Consider the following 20,289-nt stretch of genomic DNA (forward strand, 5'->3'; position numbering starts at 1 on the left):
CTGAATAGTATGTTCTAGGTGTTTTACCTAAGATATTACATTGATTCATCACAATAATCTTTTAGTCTCCATATTTTCTATATGGAAACTGAGCCCTAAGATTCCAAAGGTTAAAAAAGAATAAAGCTAGGATTCAAACCCCAATTATTTTATCCCACAATTAATGTCCTTAACACTAGCCATATTTTCTCTATATTATTTACTAATATACATACCAAAATGTCATATTGAGCCATTAAGTTTTCATGAATGACAACTTTTCTGTGAAAACTAAATAGTATGCTTCATCTTCATTGGTAAATTACCACTCATATTTTCAGCTACTATGATAGATTAAAAATTAATGCTTCTACTAAGAATCTTTTATAAGTGATGAATAACTAAAGTCTCTCATTTGGAGAATTTATAATACATTTGTCTGCTGTGCCTTTGACCCCTGTATTGGGCAAAAAATTATAGAAGATGAGCAAAAAAACTTAGATTAGCTAAATAATTATCTTCCACTTAGGATCATAGAAGGATACTCTTTTGAATAACACCTGTTTATAATGTTTGTTTTTAATGTTCTTTATTTTTTTCATTTCTTTCTCTGTTTCCCCTTTTTAAAATATATTTGTAGAGAAGAACCTCTAAGTAGAACTTTTCAACCTAAGATTTGGATAATCAATCTTTTAATTGCTTAGTAGAGAATATTTTATTACATACTTTTTCTTGTTTATTGGTCTCTTAGTCTGTATTACTAAGTAATTCTTTTGATAACCTACTAAGATAAGAGTTATCTAGTCAACTACTTGCCACTTTTCTAATAAAAACTATAGTTGTCATTGAAAGTAATTAAATTGAATTTTATTTTTAATAAAGTCTATCTTATTTTATTAGTTATTCAATTAATTGCTGGTTCTAAATTTTGAACATTATTCCAAACTTGTATTCCAAATTAAATTGTAAATCTTTACATGTAAACTCACATGTAAAGCCACATGATTTTATTTAAGAAACCCTTATCAGCCGAAATCAGTTTGGCTCAGTGGTAGAGCGTCGGTCTGCGGACTGAAAGGTCCCGGCTTTGATTCGGTCAGGGGCATGTACGTTGGTTGCAGGCACATCCCCAGTGGGGGGTGTGCAGGAGGCAGCTGGTCGATGTTTCTCTCTCATCGACATTTCTGGCTCTCTATCTCTTTCCCTTCCTCTCTGTAAAAAATCAATAAAATATACTAAAAAAAAAAAAAAAAAACCCTTATCAGTTTCTACTTTTATTAATCCCACTTCCTTTCTTTGCAGGCCATTTTTGGGCTCCCAGGATATGTACTTTGTATTTTTCCAGCTCCTATCAAGTGGTTCTGTTTGGTTTGCCATAATCCTCATGGTGGTAATATGTCTGCTTCTTGATATTGTGAAGAAAGTATTTGACAGACATTTCCATCCTACAAATACTGAAAAGGCACAGGTAACCATTTTTATATACAAAACCTTTATTTAGGGGTTTTTAACAGTGAATAGCTATCATTATAATTTGCTTATATCAGAAAATAAGAAATTCATTTCTGTATTAAGCATTTTACAGTGTAAATATTAAGTCTGATCTTTCTAAAGTTATTTCTGTTAATTGTATGACTCTTGACACATAGTAGATGCTTAAGAAATAATAGCTACTTAGTTGATTGTGCTTTGTTTATATATTTGACTTGTACATGAATCAGAAGAATGATTAATTTGTCTTATTACTATATCATAGCATTGGATCCATAGGCTCAAGAATACATTCTAATTAACATTTATGTCTCAGTAAACACAGATTTTTTTATCTAAATTTGGAAATTTAGTTACATATTCTACAAATAGGATGTGTTTCCCTAAGTAAGGATTGAGTTAGGCTTCCTACGTGGTGCATTGGGCTTTTTGTTTGTTTTGTTTTGTGGTGCTTTTTTGTGAATGCTCACCTGGGGATATTTTTCCCATTGATTTTTTAGAGAGAGTGGGAGAGAGGGGAAAGAGAGAAGAAACATCTATGTGGGAGAGACACATCAATTGGTTGCCTCCCACACGTGCTCCAACTAGGATCTAACCTACAACAGAAGTACATGCCATTGACCGGGAATCAAATCCATGACCCTTTGGTGTGCAGGCCAGTGCTCTAACCACTGAGCATACTGGCCAGGGCAGTATTGGTTTTAATTTCAGTGATCATGTCAACATTTTTTTTAACCTTTATTTATTTTGGTAACTCAGTCCTAACCAATATACATTTTAACACCAGTGAAGCAGCATAGGCCTCCAAAGCATGACAAACTTAATTCAGAGGCTGTTTTAACCATTTATAAAATGTGTGCCTTTAATCAAGTCATTTTCCTAAGCCTCAGTTTCGTCCTCTGTAAAATCAGAATGATAACTACTGTCCTACATGATTCTTAGAGATGATGAATATAAAACACCTAACACTGGGCTGTATGTAGTAAATCTTCAGTAAAAACATAATTAGCCTTCGATTCCCAGTCAGGGCACATATAAGAAACCACCAACGAATACGTAAATAAATGGGACAACAAATTAATATATATATCTCACTCTCCTCTCTCCCTACCTTCTTCCCTCCCTCCCTCTCTTTCCCTCCCTTTCCTCTATCTCTCTGAAATCAGTTTTTAAAAAATCATAATTACAAGAATGATGAGGATGTTACTCTGTGATAATTGATCTCCAAATAAGGCTAAATAATTGGCATAATCTGATTACTCTACATATGCATATATTTATATCAGTATGGAAAAACTTCTACTCTGCAGTCTATTACTTAAATATACTAGTATATCAGAAAAATTAATCTACCTTTTTTAATCTTAAGAGAGAAATATTTACAGTAACAGAAGAATATATATATAATAATAAAATCACAATATGCTAATTAGACCTGACGTCTGGAAGGATGAAGCCGCTGCAGCAGCCAGGGCTGAGCCCCTTGCACGAATTTCATGCATTGGGCCTCTAGTTTTTAATAGTTGCCTATTATATTTTTTCTAGACCTTTATGAAGATTACACATTGGTCTCCCCCTGGGTCTATAAAAAGTTGATTTCACCAAAATATATTAATGACATCACTTTAAAAACTATTCTTATTTTTTTAATGTTTTTTTCTTGATTTCAGAGAAAGGAAAGGAGAGGGAGAGAGAGATAGAAACATCATTGATGAGAGAGAATCATTGATCTACTGCCTCTTGCACAATTGAGCCTGCAACCCAGAGTTGCCCTGAGTGGGAATCGAACCGGTGATCTCTTGGTTCATGGGTCAACACTCAACCAACTGCGCCATACTGGTCAAGCAAAACTTTGTTCTTTAAAAAAGTAAATAATTAGATTTATTTACATTTACCTTTAAAAATCTATAATAGGCAGTGCATTTGCAAATTATGATGTATTTTTATAGACTTCTTAATAAAGGTGATAATATTAGTTCTTGTTACCTTTTTGATAGCCTCTTTCTAAAGGGTTACATAGGAAATATTTTGTACCTTAAGGAGGACTCTTAGACAAGAAAAGGTTAAAAGTACCTTATTTATATTGTGGTTCTTTTATTTTTTTAAATATATTTTTTTATTGATTTCAGAGAGGAAGGAAGAGGGCGAGATAGAAACATCAATGATGAGAGAGAATCATTGATGGCTGCCTTCTGCACACCCTCTACTGGGGATCAAGCCCACAACCCGGTCATGTGCCGCAGGCCGTCGCTCTATCCACTGAGCCAAACTGGCTAAGGCAATATTGTGGTTCTTTAACCATAGGTTAAAATTGATTAAAAATGGAATGTGTAATAAATCACTCATTCTATCGGTGTGTGAAAGCTGCCATAATCTCCCTTTTTGTCCTTCTAAATTTACTTTAAAATGACTTGACAGGTGTTCTATGTTTTCTAATCCAAAAAGGAAATCTCTGCTTCCACTCAGGAATCTTCTGTGTTTTGTTTTTCCCCTTCAGCAGTATATGGTCATTCAGATCCCATGTGTAACATCATTCCTTTGCTGTAAGCAGTAATCTTTATTATTTCAGCCTTATACTTTCACCTTTCAGTTCATATGATGAAGAATAATTAGAAAAGTTGTCAGCCATTTTATTGCTTACCAGAAAAATCATATCAAAAGAAAAGTTGTCAGCATTTATCTTGCACTTTGTTTTACTCCAGAATAACAATGTGGTATTAAGCGTGAAGAAAGCGAGGAGTCCTACAAATGTCAGTCATGTGTGTATATATATATGATGTATGATAGTTCCTGCTTTTATAGGGACAGATGTGTCTTTATATAGCTTGTCCTGTGTCTGTCTCTTAGATGATGAATACAGCTCACTGACTCTTTGTATGTCCAATCCCTTTTCTGTCCACTTATAGATGTACTCCAACACAGTTGCTTTAAGTGACGAGTTCATCGCACTGCAGCCATTGTCAAGGGCAAGGAATCAGCTGAGCAAATTTAGGTAGAGTAGGAGTAGACCCTTATTAACTTCTGCATGCTAAAGGTCAATTAAACACTATTTAAAAGATGGGCAGAGGCATGAATTCAGAGTGGGCCATTTTTTGTTAGCACAGCTGTCTCTAATTTGACCTTTATTACTATGTATGTTAAAACCTAAAAAAAAAAAAAAAATCCATTTCTTCATTGAGAAGAAAATTCAGCAGAACAGGACAGAGATCTGTACCTTGTTATATATTTTACACTGTTTTTTGTAGCACAATTTTAATGCTTCTGCTTGTCATATTCATATTTAAGAATGTTCCTGCATGTTGAGAAATTTAAGCTAACAAAATTCACCACAATGTAAAGTTTTAAGTTTCTGTTACTTGAAAGTGAGAGTTGCTCATTTTTTATCTTGCCTCAATCTGTGCATATTTGTCTTTGTACATTGTAATGGCGGCTGAACTCATGTGCATATTTGTCTGTACATTGTAATGGCTGCTGAAGCATTTCATATCCTTGCTTCTGTTTAGTGCATCTATAAATTGAACATATACTTTATATCTCTTATATATACCTTATATATACCTTTATCTCTACAGACAGTCCCATTCTGTCAGTTACCACACAAAAAAACCACACACCCAGTAATCTAGAGAATTCTTTTGATGGAAGAAAATGAAAGCTTTCATCCTAGATCTGTTAGTATTAAGATACCAAAATCAAATAGTGTTAACTTTAATTCCAGTCTGGTTTGAAGAGGAAAAAGTAATATAACTAAAATATTTGTTTAATTTTGGCACTCTTCAGTTTCTCATTCTATCAGTATTTTGTGGATTCTTAATCATATGTTTTATATATATCGGATGCTCCAAAAAAGTATGCATACACTTTGAATAATTATAAAGGCAGTGTTTATTAAAATAGATTTCATTTTCAAAATTGAGCTTTCAGCTGTTAAAGTATGTATACATTTTTTTTAATACCCTATAGTTTTTAAGTCTTTTTTATTTTCAAGGTTTCTAATCTCTACATTCACTTGATCAAATCAATATTTTGGACAAAACACCACTTAACCTCTTATGGAACTCTGTGAATTTACAATTTTGAACTGTTCTAAAGTTTTACCAAATCTTTTGAATTTATTATTATCTTCAAGATTTTTGAAATATTCTACTTTGAATTACAGTTATAAGAATTATAGATGAATATACAAATTAGTTTAAGTGTTAGTCATCTAAATTTTATGTTTAAAACAAAAACTAAAATAATCTTGAAGATTTGTCTTCACCTTTGGTTGAGCCAAATATGTTTATCACCTATTATCTGTCTGTGCTTCTCTGAAAACACTGGGTATTCATTATATATTTGAATAGCTAATTAACTCTAAGGCAATAGGAAAGTTCATTATTTAAAGAACATTATTTTGTCAAGTAAAGGTAACTTTTGCATTGAGAATAATAATATTTTTATGAAATCATATTTTACATATTGTGTTGACTTAAATGAAGCCACAAAAAAAGAATGCGGTAAAAAGATCATAAACTAGAGATTTCAGGCTCCATAATCATGTAACAAAACAGTAAGTTTGACATTCATCTCCGCAAGACCACAGTGATAGCAGGCTATGTTGGTCAGGTAGTCTTTGCTGCAAGCCACTCTCCAATCAGGTGGACGAAGAAAGGGGAGATAGTGGACTGTCAAATGCTAATGCTGTCCTTAGCACTGCTTCCTACATGGCCTAACCAAAGTTCACCTCTCTGAGCTTCCAGGGTCATTTCACATATTGTGAGTTATTTCCTTACGATCAGTATCAAAGGAAAAAAGGAGAAATGCTGTGCCTCAACCAAAGGCCAGGGGGAAATGACAGTTGCTTAAATGAGCAGTGAGCTGCATGAAGACCATGTGCCCACATACACCTCCTGATGCCTCCTATGACTTTTGAATATATCTTGGTTTTGAGCTGCATTGAGCTATATTCCTGGGTGTGATCCATGGTAGCTTGATTGTTTACAGAGAGGAAAATTATACAGATATCTATTACCTTTAACAGACTTCAAATATTAAATCAGGCCGGTACCCTAAGAACCATTAATACAAAACTATTAGGAATTTTCTTTTGAATAAAAGAACACTCATTGTGAGTATTTTCTCCTCCCCTGTATTATGGGCAAAGCTATTGTGAAAAGCTATCTTTACATAAACTTATTGTACCCTTGAAACCAAAAAATTCTACTACAGGTAGTCCTCGGGTTACGTCGGACTCGATGTAGTCGTTTCATGGTTACGTCACCCTCTCCCTTTTATTTATTTATTTTTTTAAAAAGTCTCATCATTTCAACATATATACATACATATGTGCTTTATGTTTTTTATTACTTATTTACCACAAGCAAAGGTCAGGAATTGTTATCTTTAAATTTTTTTTTCTTTTTTTTTTTACTGTTTCACTTCATTACTGCTGTGTGTGTGCTCCATGTGAGTGACTAGGTGCTTACGTAGGTGTGCTCCGACTTACAGCGAACATTGCTTATGTAGTGCCGTAGGAATGGATCTCCGATGTAACCCGAGGACCTACTGTACTTTATTTTTTATGTATGTATTTTTCACTGAAATAATTAATAGTTCTAAGACAGAAAATACATAGAAATGAGGAAAATTCTGTGTTTTATTCAGTGAGGACTCATAATTGTAGAAAGTTTCCAATTAGTTTGGCTATTTGTAAATAGAGAAGTCTTCTGAGAAGGGAGCATGAGAGGTGCAAAATGGGACTTATCTTTGCAATGAGAACCCTAAATCTTGATGACAGGGAATTTGCTTAATAGGAGAAATTTCATTTTATTGAAGGAAACCTGGTTTTAATTTGTCCTTTGTGCACTGGAAAATCATGGCTTTACTTTGTGCGCTTTGTTGTACGCCCTGTAAGCACTGCTGCTAGCTCTCTTTTGTGATAGTGAATGAATGTAATGGTGTGTGAACATTCATTTGTGCCTCACAGATTGTGGACCCCAACTTACTGTTTTGATTTGAACCTGTATACAGTGAGAGTATTGTCTGTAATATGAGACTTGTTGCTTTTCTATCCTTCTAGATGGAAGAAGATAAGGGTTCAGTCAGCTCAGCATATGAATTTGCTGAAAGCAAGCACAGAGGGGAGGACAGTAGGCACCTGCTAGCTGAGGCTTGCAGCCAGCAGGACAGTCTTACGTGCACTAGGTAGTACCGCGCTGGATCTTCCAGGGGACGTATCTGCTAAGTTCTCACGTTTGGGGCATGCTGTGGGAGAACTGGCCTGACGTTTTAGTTTTACTTTACTAACCACTCATTGTTTCTCACATTGTTGTTTTTGTTTACATGTTTCCTTTTTTCTGATCTTCACTTTTTTAATATGTCCATTCTGTATACTTTATTAATCTTCCTCTAGAGTTACACTGTTGAATCATACATACTTCATCTCAAATTCTAACCTAGTGAGGTATTTTCACAACATATTGTCTTATATTCAAGAAGTTATTCCTTGTCACTTCTTTTGAAAATATGTCATGCTATTTCTATTATTTCTGAAATCACTTTCCCACTTGAAGTTGTAGTTGGGTATCATTTTATACATCTTAATGTAGTTAGACTCTGAGTTGCTTATCTGAGTCTCTCTCTTGAATGATGAAATGAATGAGTTTTAGGATTGGTGCTAAATAGTTTTCTGTTGACTGATATTCACCAAACTCTCAGTTCTTTTCATAGCTTTAATAGTTATTTCTTTGTAATAAAAAAAAAAGTATGAATTTATGAGGGCTTGATTAATAAATCCTCTTGAGGAATAAAACCCTGACAACCTTATTGGGATGTGCAAAATATTCTGAGTTGTAGTAATTATGGAGGATAATTCTTACCACTGATGTATTTTTATTTGATCTACTTACCATTTTGTATATTGTACTGCATGTCTTTGAATAATATCATTTCATTTAATGGCTTTTCATTGTAACATTGATGAGATGCTGTAGGAACTTAACTCTTGTTTATATCAATTAGCCTATGATAAAATTGGTCTCATCATATGTCATTTCACTTAAAAGTCCCACAACCCTATTAATAATTCTTTTTTAAAAATATATATATTTTATTGATTTTTTACAGAGAGGAGGAGAAAGGGATAGAGAGTTAGAAACCTTGATGAGAGAGAATCATCAATTAGCTGCCTCTTGCACACCCCCTACTGGGGATGTGCCCGCAACCACGATACATGCCCTTGACCGGAATCAAACCTGGGACCTTTCAGTCAGCAAGCCGATGCTTTATCCATTGAGCCAAACCGGTTTCGGCCTATTAATAATTCTTAAATGAGGCCTTCTGTAATTACTGGTCAAGAAGGTGTTATTGTCTTACCTGAGGTAAATCCTAATAAGTAGTAAAACTTTTTTTAAAAAATACACTATTTGTAGATTGTAAATCAAACCATGTTACAGGTATAATAATATGAAAAATCTAAATTATTTTGGAAGACATACTTTTAAAATTAGATTCCTTTATTGAATTTCAGAAATTGTTGAAGATAATTAATCAACTCTTGGTTATTATTATTAATTGAAAAGAAATTTAAAATAATTCTGATTTTTTATTTTGTTTCTAATGCAAATTTGGCCATTTTAAAAGACATGGGTTTGGTGCACCTAAACTTTTATATGCCCATTAAAATGTACAATACAGTGAGAATTGGGTTCTTAGAATGTTACTGTTAAATAACAGGGGCCTGGTTACCTTTTTTTTTTTTTTTTTAAACTATGTTACTTTTACAAAGTGAATTTTCTCATCATTCCCTTGACATTTGGTCTCTCTTCCTATTTCCTATAAACAAGAAGCCAGAAAAATCCTCAAACTGTGAATGTGACCTTAGTAAAATTGCTGGAGGTATAACCCTGATCTGCAGTTTTTCTCTAGTTATCACTGAATTTTAATTGATTGAATGAAATATAACCTGAATATTTTTCTTCTCATGTATTTTGCCTTTGGCATATATTTTTTTTTAAGATAAAAACCACTTTTAAAAATAAGTGTTATATAATATTCTTTTTTTTTCTTTTTCCTGCACTCAAAATTTGGTTGGCCTTGCAAAATCAGATAGAAGGCTACGCCGCACCCTGAATGTTGCAGTGGGCCAGGGTCTTCTAGTTATATCTCCCTCTACTGTCACCTGCCTCAGAGGCCTCTATTGCTTTGTCATTTTTTTGTCTTTGCATTACTGCTCTGAATGCCCTCTTGCAGGCTGTATCTAACAATCACAGGGATAGCATTAGGATGCTATGGCTACTGACCTTTCTCATTCTGGAACCAGGTGCTTACACCTCAGACCTGAAACCTGCTATTGCCAAAAAGAGCACACATTTTAAGCAGTTTCAACTAACTGCAAGTCCCTTTTCTCTCTTGTGACAAAGGTACAGATGTTGCCTCATTTAACAAAGCAGTGACAGAAAATCTTAATGACTAAAAGACTAGTTAATATTAATAAGGTTCCTCCTGTGGCAGGAACTAGATGTATGTCTGGTAAATATGACTGACACTTTATACAACTAGTATTATTTTTATTTATTTATTTGTTTTTTTAAATATATTTTATTGATTTTGTACAGAGAGGAAGGGAGAGAAATAGAGAGTTAGAAACATCGATGAGGGAGAGTCGATCAGCTGCCTCTTGCACACCTCCCACTGGGGATATGCCCGAAGCCAAAGTACATGCCCTTGACCGGAATCGAACCCGGGACCCCTCAGTCCCCAAGCCGACGCTCTATCCAATGAGCCAAACCGGTCTCCGCTAGTATTATTTTAAAATGGGTGCTGACTTACTGAACAGCTTTTTCATCTGGAGGCTAAAATGAAGGAAAATAATTAATATTGACGGTATTTCTTCCATTCACTTTTCCTATGACATGCTGTAAAATGAATGATACTTAAAAAACTGAATTCTTAATATCAGCTGTGCCATGACTAGGTGCATTAATTAATGCTTTTCTGCTTTACCCCTCCATTAAAAGTGGGGATCCTACCATTTTTCATAGATGCTGATACTTTTCTTCACCTAAACTACAAATTCTGTGTTATATATTGTTATTTACGTAACCACATTATTAAAATAAAAGAGTCCATCTTTTTGAAACTAGGAATAAGCAAAATTATTCAAATAAGTTTACCTTAAAATATAATTATTATATGTATATTTTCATAGTTAGATTTAGGCAACACATACAGAAATCTCCTCCTCTTAGGAGATCCCTCAAAGACAGTGTGGAGGTAGTCTACCTATATTTATAACTATCTTTCCAAGTTTTTCATTTTACTTGGAAAGAAGGAAGCTTAGAGGAGTGACTGTAAGCTTGAGGCATATTTTGGAGAAATAGGCCTTGAGTAAGACAGAGCAGTTATCTAACTGCCTTCATCAAATGGCTGCTTGTTGCAATCCTATCTAATAAAGAGGGAATATGCTAATTGACCATCACACCCTCACAAAGATGGCAGCGCCCACAGCCAATAAGGAAGGAATATGCTAATTGACTGCCACATCCTCAAAGATGGCAGCACCCAGTCCCCTCAACCCTGCCGGGGCTGCAGGTGTGCGGCATGGCCAGGCCCACCCTATGTACCTGCCTCTGGAGTCCCCCAGTCTCCTCAGCCCCCCAGTCACCCAGGGCCTGCCCAACGTGTAGGCAAGCCACCTGAGGCTCAGGTTACCAGGGCCAGCCAAGGCTTTAGCTGCCGGCAGTGGTAGCAGCACAGGTGTCATGGGGTGTTGCCTTCCCCTGATGGCCAGGTCGCCTCCTGCCCCTGAGGGCTCCTGGACTGTGAGAGGGGACAGGCCGGGCTGAGGGATGCCCCCTCCACTGCATGAATTTTCATGCCCCAGGCCTCTAGTTCTTAATAATGAGATGAAGTTATTACTTGTTTTAGGGATGTTATTATTCCTAACCAAATTTGGAATCAGTAATATTTTATGACTTTTGATTTTACCTTTAAAGGAAAAACATTTTCTTAAACACAAACTTTCTCCTTTCATAATTATAGTATAAGGCTCCTTTCCAAATATCTCCTTTAAGGCTATGAAGGGCACTCATTTTGAATATCAAGTATATAAAACAATATGAACAAATATGGTTAATAGCTTGGCAATTATTATCTAAACTAAAAACATTACTTGATTTGATAGGTAATTTGTAATAAAGTGATTACAAGATTTAGAAATGCATGAAAATTTTTTAACATTTAAGAGATTTAGGGAAGATATTTTGTGGAAGCTTCTAATAGGAGAAACTTCTAAGTGTTTACCATCACTGATAAAAAAAAATAATGGAAATAGAGCCGAGAGCCAAAATTTATTTTGAAAGGCAAGTTCTATAAACATGAAAATGGTTATTAGCCATACATAGTCATGTTGAATCTCTGTAGTTGTTTTGCTTGGGAGCCTTCGGAGCTCTAAATGACGTGGTGGTTCCTCCTGGGAAGAAAGTGATGGAGTGTGTCATACAAATTAGTCAGAATCCCTCATAAATTAAAAGTTTCTTCTCTGTGCCACGAGTTAAGGTCTCACTTCCATTACTATACTTTTCTTTTTTAGTATTTACAATTAGTAAAAAAAAATTGATTTCCTCTCTAAATGCTACACCCCATTTCCACCCCAGTCATACTGGCAACTGTGGCAAAATGTACTCTGGCTGGGCTCCCAGTTCCTAAATATGAGATCAGAGATCTGTATGGGAAAGTGATAGAGCTTGAAAGTTCACTGGACAGCAGTGTAGTGTTATTTTATAGATCTACTAGAGGCCCGGTGCACAAAATTCATGCACAGCGTGTATGTGTGTGTGTGTGTCCCTCAGCCCACCCTGCACCATCTTCAATCTGGGACCCTTCGAGGGATGTCTGACTGTCCATTTAGGATCGGGCCTAAATGGGCAATCAGACATCCCTCTCACAATCCAAGACTGCTGGCTCTCAACTGTTTGCCTGCCTGACCGCTGATTGCCCCTAACTGCTTCTGCCTGCCAGTCTGATCATCCCTTATCTACTACCCTGCCAGCTTGCTTGACACCTAACTGCCCTCCCCTGCAGCCTGGGTCCCCCACAACTGTCCTCCCCTGCCAACCATTTTATGTGTTGGAACGATTGTCAATTTGCATATTACTCTTTTATTAGATACTATACAAAAACATAGTTAACTAGCATTCAGCATTTTCAAAGCAGGTGGAGTTTTTTTCTCTTTAGGAAAACAAAAGAAACATTTGTCTTAGTTAAAAAGGTGATCCAAGAAAGTCATATATATATATAAAATTAGAGAAATATGCTAATTAGTCAGATGCCATAACGGGTCTACTGGACAGGAGGAAGTTGCTCGCATAGCATCAGGGGCCGAGCAGCAGGGGCCTCTGAGCACCTGCGCTGGGGGAGGGCCTGATCAGCAGCAGCCACTGCTGCTTCAAGGGCCGGAGAGGGAGGCAGGGCCAGGCCAGTGACTCAATGGCAGGTGGTGCCGCATGATTTCAAATAGCGCGCTGGGCTCCTGGTTTCTTTATATTATTATTTTTAATAATATATTTTATTGATTTTTTACAGAGAGGAAGAGAGAGGGATAGAGAGTTAGAAACATCGATGAGAGAGAATCATCGTCCAGCTGCCTCCTGCACTCCCCCCACTGGGGATGTGCCCGCAACCAAGGTACATGCCCTTGACCGAAATCGAACCTGGGACCTTTCTGTCCGCAGGCTGACGCTCTATCCACTGAGCCAAACCAGTTTCAGCTATATTATTTTTTATATTTCAAGATGTTTACTCTGTTGGGTTGCTCATATATTAATACCTGCCCTTAGATTTTAAAGTGAAAGTTGATGAATGCAAAGCAAGATCGTTACATGATTAGTGTTCTGTCCATCTAGCTGCTGACTTCACAGATGTCATCTTCAGTGAATTCCCATCAGTTGATTGAGCACTAGCTCTATAGGCAAAGCACAGTTGTTAAACTTCTCTCTCTAGTTTCTGGTCTAGTTCAGTGCTTTCCAGGTAAATGTGGTGCACAACAAGTTAGTTGTTTGCTTGTTTTGTTTTGTTGTTTTTAATTTCCAGTCCATCACAGACCAATACTTTTTTAATATAATAAAAATTAATTACTAGAAAATGAAATTTAACAGCTATATAAAATACGCCCCAACTTTGTAAAATTATTTTTAGATTCAACAGTTATAAACGTATTATGTCAAAGTACCTTAAAATTTTCTAATCTTTTATTCTCAGAGTCCAGAAACACCTATATTCTCATGAGTCAGCAATTATTTTTGGATAATACTGATTTGTGGATCATGCACTGAGTTGTACTGGTCTTTTTGCAAGGGGGCAGAAGTATCAACTACTCTCTATGCTGAGGCTAAACATACTGAGTACACATCATATTTTTCTGCCCACACAATTATTACTCATTGTCTTCACTTAGCCTGGAGTGCTCTCTCTCCGCCATCTCCAGCTATTGAAATCCCATATGGCCATCAAGGTGTATTTCAGATGCCATCTTTTCACCATATCTTCCATGCCCTCCCACCATTACCAACAACAACTGGGTGTGAGCTTTCCCTTCTCTCTTGATATTTGTGGTCTGCCTCATGCCATAATTATAAGAAGGCAGTATAAAGTCATAGTAAAGAAGTTTGGGCTCTGGAATCAAAGAAACCAAGACTCAAGCCCTAGCTAGGTGACCATGAACAGTTCTTAACCTCTCTGTCTCCTCATCTATAAAATGCTTATGAATATGGTATCTATCCCAAAGGGTGGTTATAATTCTTAGATAATCTATGAGAAGCATCTTACATAGGAGGTGGCACACACATAATAAGCATTGCATTATTTGTTCCTGACTTCTCTATTATCCTTTATTAAGCACAGTTCCTTTCTTAATAAATATAAATTGAATTTTAAGTGTTTGTGTCATTTAAGTAATGGTTTTTTCTCAGTGCTTACCAGATCCTAGGACATTGATTGGTGCAGTCAGGCAATTCCCAATCAGGAGCTGTTGACTTGGGGAGAATTACTCTGTGCAGGGATTTTGCAGGACTTCACCAGTAGCTTAGGTTCATTCTCAATGGCAGTTATTTATATTCCACCTTTTCCATCTCTTCTATCCATTGTGAGTGTCTCCACACATGTCCCCCATTGTCATGCCTGCTCTCAACACTTGGTGATTCCCAACCTTTGAGAATTGCAATCCTCAAATGAGTCTATTGTTCTTGTTGTTCTTCTATACTTTTGAAAGATTTGTTATGCAATATGTTACATATGTAAAGGAAAGTAAATGAAAATAAGTTTACTTAAAATGACAAACCTTGAGAAATTTAGCAGTACTCTTGACTCTCAAAACCATGTTTGGGATTCATTAACTATGTGTCATACCATCTTGTCCTCATTTAACAGGATTAAAATTATTAGTAGTATGGCTTAAAGTTATCTTGCTGGGTTTATTTATGCCTGAATCAATATAAATCATGCATACTTTCAAGAATTAATTTATTTTTACATTTCAATAGTACTATTTAGTCACTTGTTTAATTGATTTTAATACATGTATCATCAGTTAATTAAAAAAAAATAAGATGAGCTGATTAAGGGTATGATTGGCACTTAAGAGTTGCTTAGCAACTTAAGGTAAATCATGTACTTTTTTCAAAGATAATTATAAAGTGAATATATGTAAGTGCTTAGAACCTGGCATATAGTATACTGCATAAAGTATTTGCTACTATTTTTGTTATAATTATGATAGTTGTTGAAGGTTGGGATTAGATCCTGCCTGGTTTTTATCTCCTAGGCTTCAAAATAGTTCACAGTCCTTTTTTTTTTTTTTTTTTTTTTTTTTTTTTTTTTTTTTTTTTTTGATTGCTAGACATTTTAGTTGAAATTACAGGAGCATTTCACCTAAACAAAAACCTCAAGAATTCCAATTCATTATGCTTCTGAGTAGTTGATATAATTTTGACCATAATAAAATATTGACATTAAAATCCAAAATCTTTGCATATTTTAATAATGTTAATTGTTTTTGTATAATTATTTTACTTAACCTTAAATTTAAATCTACATATGATTATTCTTAAATTAAGCCATTCATACCATACATTTTCATATTGCAGAAAACATGTTTATGTACATTACTTGTAGTTTTAAAGTGCTTGTAATTTTTAATGCTTTTTGAAAAAATAACTAATTTTTTTCTGCTGCAACTTCTCCAGCTTACTGAAACAAATTCAAGTATCAAGTGCTTGGACTCCATGTGCTGTTTCTCAGAAGGCGAGACAGCGTGCGCGTCTGTTGGAAGAATGCTGGAACGAGTCATAGGAAGATGCAGTCCGGCCCATGTCAGCAGGTGTGAAATTTCTCTAATTTTGCAGCAGATGAGTGGCCTGTAAAGTGGAACAGATGAACATGCATCCCTAGATACCTAATAAATCAACAGCTGGTTTTACCAACTGAAGCAGGAAGTGTGCTATTTATTAGCACTCTTTGATGGTAGATTTCACTACATGGCTTTGGGTAAGGGGTTCTTTCACTAACAAAGGAAGAAAAAGCACCTTTGAAGAGACTTCTCATCTAATGAACAAAAAATTTTGTTCATAATCTTTCTAAAATGTAAATAGGAGTGCGCGTGTAGTATTCATATTTGGTTTTTATAACTTTTTACTATGCTGCTGTTCTATTTCATTTATATTTTTGTTTGGTTGGGTTTTGTATTTACCAGTACAAAATAATCTACCTATAATAGTAAAATCAAAAGATTTTGCTTTTCTTATTCTTGGTCTATATTTTCTAGTCAGTCATTTGAGACTTTGAGGTATTTATAAACACATAAGACTGTATTGCTGTTTTCCTACCCCTTTTTATCTCTGTAATAAGGTTTATAATCAGTTGTGATTTTTAAATTTTTACTTTGTATTTATGGTCTAATTCAAAGTTGTTAAGCTAGAATAGGCTCTTTAAATTATGGTTTATTAGAATCTTTGCATTTTTGTCTCTTCCAAAATCTGTTTCTTTTTTTAATATATATATAATATGTATTTTTATTGATTTCAGAGAGGAAGGAAGAGGGGGAGAGAGAGAGAAACATCAATAATGAGAAAGAATCATTGATTGACTGCCTTCTGCATGCCTCCCAGTGAGGATTAATCCCACAACCCAGGCATGTGCCCTGACAGGAATCAAACCGTGACCACCTGATTCATGGGTTGATGCTCAATCACTGAGCAATGCCAGCCAGGCCCAAATCTGTTTCTTAAAAGATTTATCAGTGATGGCTTTTGTGGGTCACAACAAACAATTCAGTTTTTTTGGTAAATTTAAAAGTGAAATGTATTCATTTCTTCATATACTTCCCCAAGGGACTTATTATTTAGGAGATATTATTTAGGGGATATTAAGGAGTAGTAATAAGTTTTCACACTTTGGTGTTCTTTAGGTCATTGTTAAAATCAAAGCAGCAATGCACTGCTGTGCATGAAGGGTTACAGATGAGCATGGATAGATGGTGATTTTCATTGTCCATAGTGAACCATGTGAATAGTATCACTTTCTATATGTGCCATGGCTTGGAAAAGGTTGGAAAGTATAGCAAGAAGAAATAAAAGCTGGCTGGTGTAGTTCAGTGGTTGAGCGTCAATCCATGAATCAGAAGGTCACTGGTTCCATTCTCACTTAGGACACATGCCTGGGTTTCGGGCCTGAGCCCGGGCAGGGGGCAATGGATCAATGATTCTCCATCATTGATGTTCCTGTCTCTCTCCCCTTTTCCCTTCCTTTCTCTGAAATCAATAAACACTTTTTTTTTTTTTAAAGAAAGTACAAGAATAGAGAATGAAGGGTGGAGGAGGCACTACTCTTACCTGTTGATAAAGGAATTTTTAGTATTTGGTTAGCTTTATGTTTTAAAAATGATAAGTATGATATTCATGTATGATAAAATTCAGGTAACTTTTTCCTGTGAACTTGATAGTTCCCACTTGCCTTTAATTGTAGCCACGTCTTTATGGTACAGTTGCATTTGTAAATAGCTTTTTTATGTTAATGTAATGTCTGTTGTGTCAGTCCTACATATTTATCATAACTTAATCAAAAATATTCTCATAATGCTGTGATATCATTTTGTAATAATTTTATTCCACATAAAAGAATTACTATGAGTAGCTAAATTTATTGGGATTTACATGTTATTACTTACACAATTGTATTGTAAAATGCATTATAAGATAGCAGCTTTGTCATGTGCCAGGCCAAAAAGTTCCCCAAAGGAGGTTCCAAAAGGACTGAATGTATATTATTTTACTTACTAAGACAGCTTTATTGCATAGAATTAAGGTGGGAGTTAGAATAAAAGAATACTTTATATATATCTCTAATGTCACAGAATTTTTAAATTTTCTATTGTACTTCAACAGGAAGTTCTCATTAATGACAGGATACATCTTCACTGCTACAAAGAAACTAGAATTGATTTTAAGTGAGCCAATAATATTTTTCTGTGTTATATATGCTCCCACTTTCTTGATATTGTTTAGGTAATATGCCTCCATTATTTTTACATAGTCATTTTTTACTGCATTATCCCTCTTGAGCCTGCCCCAGGCATTATGAGATTTATTTCAGCCTGTTCTCTTAAAGCTGGCTGTTAACATCCATACTTTTTTTCACTTAGAATTATATCATATTCTTTTTTTTTTTTTGTAGACTTTATTTTTTTATTTTCTTAAAATCTTTAACAGCAATCAATATCTTATTTCACAGACTGTAAATATCTTTCTAATTTTGTCCAACATCTAAGGTTATAATTATCAGATGCTACTTTAATTATCTCCTTTTTGTTCTTTAATAATCTAAAAAGTGTTTTTGAGATCTGTTCTTTTATTTTTTCTAGTGGTAAAAATCATATAATATGTAAAACCAATTGGTATTTTCAAAGGGCTATAGAAAATTGCCATAATTCTATTAAGGTTATATTTGGACTTTGAAAGTTATTTTGATACATAGAGTTTTATTCCTGTTTTTTACATGTAATTGTATTAGTGAAATATTTTTGGCATTTCTATTTTGATTTTGAAGCAGCCTTTATTCTACATTTCTATTTTATGTCTAATTTAAACGGTAGGGCAAGGCTGATACTTGTTACCAGATGTAGAAGCCCTTGGCCTATTCCATTAACATATTAAACATAAAAGGGCATCGCTTCAGAAATATAACTAGTGCTTTTATAGGACAGATTCCTCTGCTGATTGATCTTTTACTATCCAGACATATAAGTTCTACTTACATTTGATTATCAAAGGAATTTGCCATTTTGCAAGCTTGTTTTCAAAGGTAGCATCAGCCCTGACCAGTTTGGCTCAGTGGATAGATAGAGCGTCGGCCTGTGGACTCAAGGGTCCCAGGTTCAATTCTGGTCAAAGGCATGTACCTTGGTTGAGGGCACTTTCCCAGTAAGGGGTGTGCCGGAGGCAGCTGATTGATGTTTCTCTCTATCCCTCTCCCTTCTTCTCTGTAAAAAATCAATAAAATGTTTTTTTTAAAAAGGTAGCATCAAGGTGCTATATGAAAGGCTATGTCATGTTGTACCCTAAAGAGCTGTTTTTTAGCAATAAATGATTTTCTGTCTGTGTTTTATCAACAGTTAATTCATCCTAATCAAAACTGTTTTCTAATTAGAAAGGAGTTAATAATTGATATATAATTGAGGTGTTGATACTTATGTTTTATCATATATGTCTGAGCACACTTTTTCCTGCACGAATACTTATTTTAAGAAATATTCATAGTTCCGTTTCATTCATGTATTTTACAAATACTGAGTGCCCACTATGTACCAGGTGCAGTTCTAGGTGCTAAAAATAGAGTAGTTAACAAGCCTTTCCTTAAACTAAAGTAGATACTGTTTAAGGTTTTCTGGAAACTATAGTAAATAGTAAATTCTGTAAACCATTGGTATGCTTGTTGTTTGTCTTCCTCTATGCCAACTTCGTAAAATTTCCAGGTTCCAAACTTCATTATGACTGCTCACTTAATTGATTTAAATTTGAACATACAGAGTCTCTTAGAATAGTGGTCAGCAACCTTTCGGGACCACTGATTGGAGACCGCTGTCTTCAAACAGCAGAAAGTGAATATGAGCCATTTTAAATGTTAATCTCTTCTCTCACATCTTTGTTTAAGGAAAGTACATAAAATGTACTTATTTTAAATTCTTTTAGTCTTTAAGAAAAGCCAGCTTTGACTTGGGAATCCTTAAAGTAGGTTAGGCTTTTTTAAGTATGGCAGGCTATTTTTGATCTTAAGTTACTTAAGCTTAAATTAATACAGCTGCACATAAGTATTATGTAATGAACTAAAGGCCCAGTGCACAAAATTTATGCAGAGGTAGGGTCCCTCGAGGCTGCCAGCTGCTGGCAGGGCCCTCCCTTCCTTGACTGCCAGCCAGGGCTTTCCTTTGTTTTGCGCCACCCCCTGGTGGTCAGCATATGTCATAGCGACACATTGACTTTGGTCTGTTGAACAACTGAGAGGACATTTTGCATATATATATATATAGAAGATGCTTTATGGGCCTTATCATTCAGACAGTAGTTGACTTTTCCAGACCGGTAAAAGATCATTTGTTCTTAATTAAATGAAAACCCTAATTTCATTAGACTTAGAGGTGTCTTTGATGCCTATTGAATAAATCATTCACTACATTCAAACTAATTATGCTAAAATCTTTAGAATTTATAGCTGAAAAGAAATAAATTAAGAACATACTGCTATTTTGTTCCAAATTTTTTGGTGTGATATTTGTTTGCTTCTGTGATA

At 35.0% G+C, this 20,289-nt stretch overlaps 1 protein-coding gene across 1 annotated transcript in view; it reads left to right on the plus strand.

Moving 5' to 3' along the window:
- Positions 1–20,289, plus strand: part of ATP11B (ATPase phospholipid transporting 11B (putative)) — a 110,008-nt gene that overhangs the window by 85,356 nt on the left and 4,363 nt on the right. The window contains exons 28-30 of the mRNA XM_084874188.1: positions 1,282–1,447; positions 4,377–4,462; positions 15,693–15,826. Of these exons, the coding sequence (XP_084730314.1) occupies positions 1,282–1,447; positions 4,377–4,462; positions 15,693–15,798 (358 nt within the window). The 3' untranslated portion in view covers positions 15,799–15,826. The remainder of the gene's footprint in view (positions 1–1,281; positions 1,448–4,376; positions 4,463–15,692; positions 15,827–20,289) is intronic.

The sequence above is a fragment of the Pipistrellus hanaki genome (genome assembly GCF_964339955.1).
Source record: "Pipistrellus hanaki genome assembly, chromosome: 2".
Lineage (NCBI taxonomy): Eukaryota > Metazoa > Chordata > Mammalia > Chiroptera > Vespertilionidae > Pipistrellus > Pipistrellus hanaki.